Below are 12,553 nucleotides of genomic sequence, written 5' to 3'. Positions count from 1 at the left end.
ATTTGAATAGATATTTTTTCAGAGAAGATATACAAGTGATTAATAAGCACATGAAAAGATGCTCCACATTATTAGTCATTAGGAAAATCAAATCAAAACCACACCTTCTAGGAAGGCTAAATTTAAAGTGACCACCAGGACTTCCCTGGCGGTTCAGTGATTGAGATTCCATGCTCCCAATGTAGGGGGCACAGGTTCGATCCCTGGTCAGGGAACTAAGACCCTGAATGCCTCATGGCCGAAAAAAAATAAGTAAGTAAGTAATGTAAGTAAGTAACCGCCAGGTCTTGGCAAGGATGTGGAGAATTTGGAACCTTCCTACATTGCTGATGGGGTTATAAAATGGTACAACCGCTTTGGAAAAACAACTTGGCAGTTCCTCAAAATGCTAAGCAATTCTACTCTTAAGTATATATCCAAGAGAGTTGAAAACAATGTCCACACAGAAACCTGTACATGAATATTCATAGCAGCGTTCTTCATAATAGCCAAAATGTGCTAATAACCAAAATGTCCATCAACTGAAGAGGGGATAAACATAATATAGTATATAGCATACGATGGAATACTTTTCAGCAATAAAAAGGAAGGAAGTACTGACCCTTGCTACAACTTGGATGAACCTGGAAAACATAATGCTACGTGAAAAAAGCCAGTTACCAACAAGTCACACATCTTATGATTCCGTTATAGGAAGTGCCAGAAACAGACAAATTCACAAAGACAGAAAGTAGATGAGTGGTTGCCAGGGAAAGGGAGAGGGAGGGATGGGGACTGACTGCTAAAGCGCTTGGTTTCTTTTTGGGGTGATGAGAATGTTCTGGAATTACATAGTAGTGATGGTTGCACAGCTCTGACTGTATTAAAAACCACTGAATTGTACATTTTAAAGGTGAATTTTATCTCAAAAAACCTGTTGTTAAAAATAATAAATGAGATTTGACTGTGAAAAAAGCCAATTTTCTTTTTATTTTCTCTAATTGGAGAAATATTTGACATACATTTCTCTATAAGTTTAAGGAATACAGCCTGATGGTTTGATTTACATATATTTTGAAATGATTACCACGGCGTGTTCCGCTAACATCCATCTTCTCATACACATTTGGCCCTTGGACAGTGCGGGGTTGCAGTTGGTGTGCCACCCCCGTGTAGTCAAAATTCCATGTATGACTCCCTGTCCATGGTTCTGCATCCATGGATTCAGTCAGCCGTGGATAGTGCAGTGCTGTAGTATGTGTTTATTGCAAAAAATCCACCTCTACGTGGACCCGTGCAGCTCAGACCCCTGTTGTTCATGGGCTAAATGGAGATACAATTAAAAAACCTCTTTTCTTACGATGAGAATTCTTAGGATTTACTCTCAACAGCTTTCCTATATATCAGCAGTGTTAGCTATAGTCGTCTTGTACGTTACATCCCTAGTACTTATTTACCTTAAATTAGAATTTTATACCTTTTGACCACCTTCCTCCAATCCTCCCTCCCCAACTCTCCATAAAAACCTGTTTTCATTACACATTACCACTTCCATTTTCTCTTAGTTTTAATGATATCGTTTGAGAATGTGTATAAGTAAAGATGCTGACTTAAATTTTCATTTTCTCATAGCAGTGTTGCGAGAATTCAATTCCGTCTTCCTGATGGTTCTTCCTTTACAAATCAGTTCCCTTCTGATGCTCCTCTAGAAGAAGCAAGGCAGTTTGCTGCACAGGTAAATTTATGTCTTGAGTTGTAATGAAGGTAGGTGAATGGGTTATTAGAATGTAGGAGGGGAAGTTTTCCAGGCAGGATTTGAAGAGTATGAATAAGTTATGACTTATCCCCAGGAGCGAGGCACAAGATGCCTCTGGGATGTTGTGGAGCTTCCGTCATGTATGAGTGCCATATGGGAACAGCATATCTGCTTGTTCTGTAAAAAGATGAATTTGCTGCTATTGTAAAATAGACTCTGGAAACTTTTCTCAGTGCTTAGTACATTCAGTTGGAGGAATGAAAAGCAAGTGATTTTCCAAAAGTCTAATCTGAAGGAGTTGTCCTCTGTAAAAGATGCACTTTTTCTTAGTCCTCTCTCTGAATTTTCTGCAAGTTGCTTAGAATGCTTTGGGGCTGGCAGTTTTCCCACCATCTGCCATTTGATCAAACCTAAAGATCAATAATCTTTATTTGGCAACAAGTATCTTCTTCAGGAATTTACTTCCAGAACATGGCCTTATTCAAGATCTGAATGGCTGTGAAATTGACATCTTAGAAGAGAAGATATGAGTATTCTCCAGTTAGTTTTTATTCTCTGATTGATTACTTTTTCAAAATGAGGCATCAGATGTCCTTTAGGATCTAGGCTTATTACACGCACCGGTATTTGTTTTACATATCACTTCAAGATTAAAATTAGGATTCAGACTTTTCTGCTAGACCTCTTCTGCATTTAGTCTGCCATCTCACTTATAGGTCCCAAGAAAAGGATGCCTAAAAAGTTATATGCCTTCTTCCACTGGTGAGCTTGGCTGGACAGTACAAAAAGTTATTTTAATAACCCCTTTCCCCAAGCTTTATAGTAGAATCAACTCCAGATGGCCTCTTTCATCCTTCTTTTGCCTTGGAGCCCCACTTAGGGCCTCCCCAAATGGGGTGCTTCTGCCACAGGTAAGTGAAGAGGGAATCACATGAGTAAAAAAGAAAGATCTTTAATTGCATCAGTCCTATTAGAACTTCATCTCAGTACAGTGACCTAATTTTGTGACCTTATGTTGAGTGAGAACAGTGAGAGAGGTAGTATGACCTAGAGTAAAAAATTACAAAAAACAGGGCCTCCCTGGTGGCACAGTGGTTGAGAGTCTGCCTGCCAATGCAGGGGACACGGGTTCGAGCCCTTGTCTGGGAATATCCCACATGCCGCGGAGCAACTAGGCCCGTGAGCCACAACTGCTGAGCCTGCGCATCTGGAGCCTGTGCTCCGCAACAAGAGAGGCCGCGATAGTGAGAGGCCCGCGCACTGTGGTGAAGAGTGGACCCCGCTCGCCGCAAGTAGAGAAAGCCTCGCACAGAAACGAAGACACAACACAGCCATAAATAAATAAATAAAATTTTAAAAAAATTACAAAAAACAGAAATTAGACTCTTCCTTTGGAAGATTTTATAAGTATAGGTGATTTAACATTGTGAAAGTGACTGTGATGCTTGCCCACTGTAAATTCCTGGACCTGGGATTATGTGTGTGTTATGGGTTGATTATGGACCATTTACTCTCCGAGACAAGGAGGAGGCAAAAACTCCTGTCATATGTATAATATGAGGGAAATTCTGGTCTATTCCAGATTTTTAATACAAAATACCTACAATCCAAATGGGTATTTGTGAGATATTAATGTAAGTTTGCCAAAGGACAGTGAAAACTCTAATTGCAAACTGCAGTCATAGTTAAGATACCTAATTGTTCATTTTTATTCAGTGTATTTATATAGTCTTGGGAAACATATTCTTGCTATTTCGTGGTCATTTTTTTTTTTTTTTTGCGGTATGCAGGCTTCTCACTGTTGTGGCCTCTCCTGTTGCGGAGCACAGGCTCCGGACTCGCAGGCCATGGCTCACGGGCCCAGCCGCTCCGCGGCATGCGGGATCCTCCCAGACTGGGGCACGAACCCGCATCCCCTGCATCGGCAGGCGGACTCTCAATCACTGCGCCACCAGGGGAGCCCTCATGGTCATTTTTGAGTTTTAAAAGCTTTTAAGTACTATTTGGATTTGATAGCCTTCAGCTATTTTTTGAAGCACAAAGTTTTTATAAATGTTTTTTGATTTTACATTTAAGTGAACTTTTAAAATTAAAGCACTCATTTTGGATGCATATGAGTTTGTAATATCTTACTTTAAAAAGGCTCCACTGTAAGGTTTTAAAACTTATTGTTATGTTACAGACTGTTGGCAACACTTACGGTAATTTTTCATTAGCAACAATGTTTCCCAGGAGGGAATTTACCAAAGAAGATTATAAAAAGAAATTACTGGATTTGGAACTTGCCCCAAGTGCTTCAGTGGTACTGTTGCCAGTATGTATATGCATATATATTTTTTCTATTCTTATAGTCCTGTTTGTTCTGCTCTTGATCTTATAATTAGAGGAAGGGAAGGTGAAAAGTATACTGTGGGTAATTAAAGTCCAAATTATCAAAAAATGTTAGATCAATTTATTGTTCCATTATCCTGGGCTTTATATTTGTATTGCTAGTGAGACACAATATAAATTTTCAACTTTTTCCCTCACCTATTTTCATGTACAAAAAACGACCAGTAGGAGAGGAAAAGAAATGTAGAATATCTGCCTAATCTACTGACTTGGTGTCATTTATTTATGTATGAGTATATGAGTACTGTTTACCAATTTTTAAAAAAACATTTTAATCTAAAAATAACATTCATTTTTAAACATATTAATCCCATCTGATCCTAACAATATTTTAATCTCTGATTAAAAAAAAGGCTCAGAACCTTAAATAATTTTGCCAAGGTGCCACCTTAAGTGCCAGAGCTGGGATGAGAGCTTGGTTCTTCCATATCTTGGTTAGTATATGGTAGTGTCCCCTAACCTGCAGTTTCTCCTTCCATGCTTTCAGTTACTCGTGGCCAACCGCACTTTGAAAACATTACATGGAAAATTCCAGAAATAAACAATTCATAAGTTTTAAATTGTGGGCCATTGTGAGTAGTGTGATGAAATGGTGTGTTGTCCCATCTGGAACATGAATCATCCCTTTGTCCAGCGTATCCATGCTCTGTATGTTACCTGCTCATTAGTCGCTTTCTGGCCCTCTTGGTTATCGGATAGACTGTTGAAATACTGCAGTGCTTGTGTTCAAGGAACCCTAATTTTACTTAATAATGGCTCCAAAGCTCAAGACTGATGATGCTGGCAATTTTGCTAGTCCCTTATTGTGCCTAATTTATAAATTAAACTTTATCACAGGTATGTATGTATAGGGAAAAATATAGTATATTTAGGGTTTGGTACTATCCATGGTTTCAGGCATCCACTGGGGGTCTTGGAAAGTATCCCCTGCAGGTAAGCAGGGGGACTACTGTAGTTTACCCAGATCTGAGCTTTAGCCCCACACCTAAAACAGTCCTCCAGTAAACAGGATTAGTTGTATTCATTGAGATCTGAAACCTTTCCCTTTTTAAAAATCATTAAGAAAGACTTTTAAAATCAAACTTGTTAATTACAAAAGTTTAGTTCTCTTCAAAATAATTGGTTCATTTCACTGAGAAACTACTTTCCAGTTTCTGTGTTGTAATTACTCCTTTAAAGAAAAAGAGCTCCAGGAGTTCCTAGAAGTTTACACACTTGAAAAACAGCAAAAGATGGCAATTTTACCTTCTTGCAGTAAACTAAAATCCACAGGACTTTTCCAGGTAAAAAAGTTTATCTGGAACCTTGAGTGTGATGTGGTTGGGCCGATGTCGTCTTTATCTAGGTTCTTTCTTAATTTTTAGGCAGGAAGACCAACTACATCCATGGTACATTCTTCCAGTGGCGACTTTTGGACATTCTTGGGGACAGTACTTTACCCATTCCTTGCCATCTGGAGATTGATTAGCAACTTCTTATTCAGTAATCCTCCTCCTGCACAGACCTCGGTGAGAGCAGCATCATTGGAATCCTCAAACCTTGCATCGTCTGGCAACTCAGAAAAAAGGTATTTGTTTGTATTTTCCCCATTTGCAAAATATGTTAGTAATGCCCAATGCCTTATTCAAAATGAAAAATTTTGTTATGGATACTTTGCCTTTTCTCTGTATAAGGGGGAAAACCCAACATGTTCTGGGAAGCTCAATACCGAGTTTTCTCAGCCATCTTTCTAAAACCTATTCCATGGAAAGCAACTTTCACTGCTACTGATTTTATTATTTTATTTATTGAATTCTCTTTATTCCATAACAAAAGGCATATTTTTTTCAGGTCTAAACAGTAATATCTTTTCTTGTTACCCATGTTTTGTCTGACAAGATACTTCATTAATTTCTCACAGTCATCTTGTATGATTACTTTAGAGGGATCATTGTGCTGTAGATAATTTAACTGCCTCCTCTGGGTCATTCAGAGAAGGACCAAACTGGATGTTCACTTGAAAATGAAATAACTCTTCAGAGAGTTATTTTGGACTAGTTCCTTAACCAAGAGGCCTTACTTTTGTTGGAGATGGCCAAGGTTTGAATGGTAATACTGATAGACAACACTAATGATCTTAGCTCATACCTCTGTTAAAATTTTACGTATTTGAAAGAGGTTTACAGGAAGTATTTTCTTAGAATTCGAGATTATACCCCCTTCTAATAATTAATAGCACAATTTATTACAATATATACCTAGTATTGTTCAATACTTTATTGGGCCATTAATAGCAAATCCTCACACCAATCATATGTGGTAAGTAATGAAAATCCTTGCCTTTGTCTGCTGTAAGGAGATCCCTAATCTTGTGTCCTGTTGACTCTCTAGATGACAATTTCTGTTAACATTGTGACTGGGCTGATGCAGCCTTTATCTTTATTTCTTTCTTAACTATTAAGCAGGAAGACAAGTACACTACTCAAGTGGTGACAGAGAAATTGTTCTCTATCTAGTTTTAGAACAGCATTCAAACTAGATCTTGTTAGGTCTGAATTTCAGAGCTCTTACTGAGCAATGAATGGAAGCATTTCATCCTGAATTACTGTCATATAGAAGAGCTTGCTGTGTGGGTTTCAAAAATTTATTTCAGGTAAGGGAACAGGTCTTGGGTTGGGGCAAAGGATGGGATGAATGTGTATCCGAGCAGGTGAAGCTTCGTGTTCCACCACTGGTTTTTGTTTTTCTCTCTCCCTTCCCCTCCAGTGTTGGAGAATGTATTAGCGTAAATTTCACCTGTTTCCTTTCCATTTTCAGATGAAGAACTGTTTGTTCTAAATTGTCCATGCAGAAATAAATCACTCTTAAAGATTCTGAAAGGATTGAAAATTGCTAACTGACCATTTCTGTATATTAAGCTATGATTGGAGTTTGGGATAGCCTCTAGGGTGTTGTGTAAGTTATAAATAAATATTTTAGTAGATACATCAGCTTGCATAAATAATAAAGGAAAGATTTAGTTGGCAAGTGGTCCCAGTCTTCTAAAACTTAGTGAGTCACCAAGAAATACATGGACAACATGATGTGACTAGTTTGGCTTAGAGAACAGATGAAGTTACACCACCAAAAATGTATAGTCTAGTACTGCATTAGTAGATATAATGATCTCCGTGGACTTTTCTTAAACTATACTAATTGCAGTTTAAAAGAAATGGCTTTGTGTTACTGCTGTTTTCATTTTATATCATCTTCTTCTTTCCTCCCTCTTTTGTTATTTCAGGGAACCAGTCAGAAAAAGAGTGCTGGAGAAACGGGGGGAAGACTTTAAAAAGGAGGGCAAGATATACAGATTGAGGACTCAAGACGATGGTGAAGATGAAAACAACACTTGGAATGGAAATTCTACTCAACAGATGTAGTGTGACAAGTACAATATGTGCAGTAATCATTGTTTCTCTTATGATTTAATTCAACTAAAATTCTGCTGGAGAAGTGGGACTGCTTTGTTTTCCAACTCATCTACAAAATGTCTCTTTATTCCTGCTTAGTGGGTTAAAGTTGTTTAACCTCAGACAAGTCAAGAGATAAAATAACTGGCTGCTAGGTCCTTGTATATGGTAACCAACTGCTAGAAGCCTAAAGTAACAAAAGGTCTGCGACAGCCTCCCTTTATCAGCTTTCTTGTTTAGTATTTCATATGCCCATTAGCCCTGTGCTCTCAGATGATATGTTTTGTTTAGGGCTGTTTTGCTCCAGAACTCCTCAGCCCACACAAAGTAACTGGTATGTCACTGAATAATTTGATTTTGAGTCAGAGCGTTTTAATAGCCAATCAGATGATAATTTGGGTTTAACTTTTCTCTTCTTGCTCATCAGCTGCAAGCAAAATCTTGTAGTTTTTAATCTTACTTAAACACTGAATAAAAAACCTTTTCCAAAAATCAGAATGATCTTATCTTTCCTTTAAGTTTTGTTATCCTAGCATCTTTTTGTTGCACAGGGCTCTGTGGAGGTCATGTGTCTCTGATACCCCCCTACCCCACTGTACTGCCCTGGAACTATCCCAGGAAAGGAGGTGACCACCTTATCTTAAATATCACTGCAGGAAGAAATTTTCTGACACACACCGATGCTATGTTACTGTCTCTCCTAATTCAGGGAGGCATCGCTTTGTTTGCATAATGTTATGGTCTTTGTTCTCATCGGACAGAACAACTGCTGGTCTACAACTAGTTCTCTGTCACCTTTATACTGAAGTTTTGCTCTCAATAATGATAATCACTCTTCAAAGAATTGAAGTACCTGTATTGTAGGACAAGAAGTAGGGAATTAAGATCTGCCTTTTGCTCATTTGGTTATTCTTAAGAATTTTAGGTTCTTAATCTGACTAATGTGCTACTATATGTTTATGGTGGTGGAGACACTAAGAATGTTTGAAAGAGGGAGTAAGTTTGACTGTTCCTCTTCTAATCTTTTGTGTTTAGATTGGAATAGAAGGACTCTGACTTTATTTTGTAATGGGAGGAAGAAATTTTCCCAGAGCAAAAACTTCGTTTTTCACCAATGAAGTAACAGTGACTTTAAAAAATGGTAATAGTGTTGGCAAGGAAACAGTGAGACCAGGTACGTTATTTGTAGGAATGAAAACTGGGATAATCTTTCTGAAAAACATTGTCAGAAACCTTAAATATTTCATGCTCTTTGATCTAATAAGTTTTTTGAAGGAATGACCATAAATGCAGGCAAAAGTTAGGTATAAACATGTTAAGTTTTATTTATTTTACTTCAGAATTAGAAACCAACTAAATGCCTTCTGCAGAATTAACTTTTGCTGAGGAGAAATGGCACAATACTAATTCAACAATTCAGTTTAACATATTTATTGAGTACCTGTTATGCGTTCCGGGAAAAAAGCAGGATACAGAGCTGTAGGTACAGTATGATCTCAGCTTTATAAACACATTTTATATAGAGGTCGTACTATGTATTAACATAATGTAAAGAAAAAAGAAAACGCACCAAACGTTAATGGTGGTAAGAGTGGTTATATGTAATTTTAGTTCTTTTTTGCATCCTTATATGTTTCTCAATTTTCTGTAATGAAATTACTTCCATAATTTAAAAAGTAAGCTTGAAAAAGAAACATCTCCAGCAAGCATCCCATTTCAGTAAACGTTTGTCGTCTTTAAAAACATAGCAATATGTGAATAAAAAACCAAGTTTGCCTTGAAAAAAAAATCAAATAGAGATTCTTAGAGAAACGTACATAAAAGAATGATTCAGTCTTTGAGTAAGAGGATCCTTCATCAATTTTATATTTTAAAACGTGTGCATGGTAAATTCAAAACCGTATGGAAGGCTATAAAATGACATCTTCCTCTTTGTATCCTATCCCCAGTTCTAGTCCCCAGAAGTAACCTCTATTAACAGTTTCTTTTGTAGTTTTCAGAAAAATTTTATGCATACATAAGCAAATATGTAATCTTTATTTTTTAAATAAATGGGATCATATTATATATATACTACTCTGCATCTTGCTTTTTTACGTACACAGTCTTGAAGATCTTTCCCCATCAACACATAGCTACCTCATTCTCATTAACGGCTGCAAAGCATTTCACTTGATAAACTTACCCATTCTCTGGTTGCGTTCATTGGTTATTACAGTTTTTGTGCTTGTGTTTGTTTTTCTATTACAAACATTGCTACAGTGAACATCTTTGGGAAGGTGTCTTCTTAGTTGTGGAAGTATACTTGAACGTCACTGAGTCAAAGGGTGTTTGCAGTTTGGATTATAAAAAATGCTGGGGAATTGCCTCCTGTAAAGGCTCTGTGAATTTACAGCAGCTAACAGGTATCAACAAGGATGTTGATTTCCCCACATCCTTGGCAGCATTGTATTATACTTTTGCATCTTTGTCAACATGATAAATGAAAAACTGTATGCATTTTATATGCATTGTGTTGATTATGAATGAAGGTGAGCATCTTTTAATATTATTGGTTATTTTGATTTATTTTCTGAGAACTGCCTGTGTTTTCTTTCATTTTGTGTTTATCATCGTTTTCTTATTGATTTATAACAATTTCACGTATATTAAGAAAGTGAGCCCTTTGTCTAGCATATGCTATAAATATCTTCTCCCTGTTCATCTTTTGATGAGTATGTTGATGGTAATTTCTTGCCACAATTTTTATGTGGTCCTATATCAGCGTTTTTCTTTATGGCCTCTGGGTCTTAAGTCTTGATTATAAAATACTTTTCCCATTTCAGAAAGTAATTTTAAAAAAATTTACCCATCTATTCCAGCATTCTCGTGGTTTCATTTTTTTACATTTACATCTTGTATCCGAGTAAGGGATGTGGCTCCCTTTTCCCGCCTGTGGCTAACATCCTCAAGAGCTAACCTGTGAGCCACCTCCATTTATGGAGTGGTCCATCATCCACCTGCCCCCCGCCCCTGATTTGGCAGGCCGCCTCTGTCATGCACCCTGTTCCCACGCGTGACTGGTTTGTCTCGGCTCTATTTTCCTTTGTTGATCTTTCTATTCTCTCTTTCAAAACTACTTTTTATAACTAGTTTTATAATATATTTTATATTCTTTTCCCCCCCCCAGATTTATCCTGGATCTTTTCTCAGGTTTGTTTCATGTGAAGCTTTATATTATTCTTTTTCATGTCCTGGCCCCCCCCCCAAAAAAAAGTTATATTGACTTCAGGTATAATTGAAAGCTTATACGAATGTCTCTGATATCACTTTTAGAACCGTCTTCACCCCATCTGATAAACTTTTTCTGTCTATTGGTAGGAGAAAAATGCTTGTGCCCCGCAATTCTGACTGTCAGGTTGGGGCCCACGGCAGTGGAACATTTTGATAGGAATTTTCTATAGATACAATTCAGGTAAGGAACACTTATAAGAAGCAAAATTTCGAGTGTGATTGGCCTTTTAAAACCAGTTGAAAACTGCTCTGTTTTTAAAAAAACTTTCTCCCAGATATCTAGGAAGAATATATAGACTAAACAAGTTTGAGTGTTCCATACTGTGACTGTCTGATTAGCACCTCCGAGGGGCATTGATAAAGACTCGCTGCTACTCAGCATATGTTTTGTGAATGAGCACACAAATGCAGCGGGTGTGTTTCCTCTGCCTTGTCTCCAAAATGTGCCTGCCAGGGACACTGAGACGTGGCCCTCTGGCCTCCGAAAGCTAACAGCAGAGGATTACTGTGGTGAAGCTATACAAGCGGACAGTCATAACTTCTGTGGAACCTGCCTTCTCAAGGAGAAGCACCCATAGAAGATAGATAGGACACAGTTAATAGCACCTTTTTAGTTTCTGAGAAACACAAGGTAAGCGTCTGGGAGGGAGCTTGAAGAGAGAGGGCAGGAGATGACATTGCAGTTGATTTTTTATGAAAAGGATTGCTATGGTTCTTACTAATGTTTTTGCTTTTAAAATCTCTGAAAATTAAAACAGCCCAGTTCAGTGGCTCACAGACCCAGTAGACACATTCAGTATCTACTTATTTCCACAAGAGCCACTCGCAGGGTCATCTAATGCCCACGTGAATTCCTGATACTGGGGCAAGGTGGAGATATTTCCATTTTAATCAGGGACTTGAAATCCTTCAAGTTTAATTAGTATCTAATAGTGCAGAGACTTGTACAAACTCTGTTACGGGTAAAGTATAAGATCCTCAGTGGTCCTGGAGGTGGCAAAGGCTTCAAAGAAACAAGGCCTATTTTGCAGAACTGGAGGAGGTGGTAACTTGAGGTCAGAGTGAAGAACTATGGCTCAATTCCTGTTCACCTGGTTGTGTTTGCTTTTGCTTGGAGCACTTACAGTACTTGTAGGACAGAAATGCCACACCAGAGACTCCAAGAAGCATTAGAGCAAAGAGTACATACAGTGCTGTCTGGGCCTCTGTTGTACCCAGCCTGAGCCCCAGGAACTGAACGTCCTCTTCTCTCATGGGGCTGGCGGTGGGCTCAGCATCTAGGAGAGGACAACAGAGGCCGGTACAGACGGAGTTATCAGATGTATGTTAACCTAGATTAAGCCCGAGCCAGATCCTTACAGTAGAGAAGCTACAGGATGAGCGCGTTGCGGAGGTGAGGATACGAATCCTTCACACTGAGTTATGAGCCTCTGAAGGAAGTCACGTCATTTTAGTTTTGAAGCATCCTTCTCAGTGATTAGAGTATATACTGGATAATTGTCTCTTAATTTGTATAGTACTTTATACTTTTTCAGTCACTCAGCAAACATTGGCCACCTTACATTGTGCCAGGCACGGTGTTTGATCCTTGCATCGGCCCAGCGTTCGCCTAGCTTCTTGCCTAAGGCTGCACGGCAAGTTAGTGGTAGGGCTGGGACAAGAATCTAGACCTGCTGTTCCCAGACCAGGGCCTAGTTTCTCGATGTAACTTTAACCCTAATTCCTT

General features: G+C 38.3%; 2 protein-coding genes across 3 annotated transcripts in view; one reads left to right on the top strand and one right to left on the bottom strand.

The window, feature by feature from the left end:
- UBXN4 (UBX domain protein 4) overlaps positions 1–9,348 on the top strand; it is a 34,031-nt gene extending 24,683 nt beyond the window's left edge. The window contains exons 10-13 of one of the 2 annotated variants that reach the window (XM_029225324.1): positions 1,615–1,714; positions 3,918–4,049; positions 5,491–5,693; positions 7,386–9,348. In XM_029225324.1, the coding sequence (XP_029081157.1) occupies positions 1,615–1,714; positions 3,918–4,049; positions 5,491–5,693; positions 7,386–7,524 (574 nt within the window). In that variant the 3' untranslated portion in view covers positions 7,525–9,348. Of the gene's footprint in view, positions 1–1,611; positions 1,715–3,917; positions 4,050–5,490; positions 5,694–7,385 lie in introns of both variants that reach the window. The other variant, XM_029225323.1, reaches the window with a different exon arrangement.
- Positions 9,349–11,673: 2,325 nt separating this feature from the next.
- The window catches only part of LCT (lactase), a 51,170-nt gene continuing 50,290 nt past the window's right edge, over positions 11,674–12,553 (bottom strand). The window contains exon 17 of the mRNA XM_029225647.1: positions 11,674–12,104. Coding sequence (XP_029081480.1) covers positions 11,884–12,104 — 221 coding nt within the window. The 3' untranslated portion in view covers positions 11,674–11,883. The remainder of the gene's footprint in view (positions 12,105–12,553) is intronic.

The sequence above is a fragment of the Monodon monoceros genome, unplaced genomic scaffold (assembly GCF_005190385.1).
Source record: "Monodon monoceros isolate NGI ecotype Baffin Bay Population unplaced genomic scaffold, NGI_Narwhal_1 Super_Scaffold_16, whole genome shotgun sequence".
NCBI lineage: Eukaryota > Metazoa > Chordata > Mammalia > Artiodactyla > Monodontidae > Monodon > Monodon monoceros.
The sequence above is the reverse complement of the archived record's forward strand: the minus strand, read 5'-3'. Positions and strand labels throughout refer to the sequence as shown.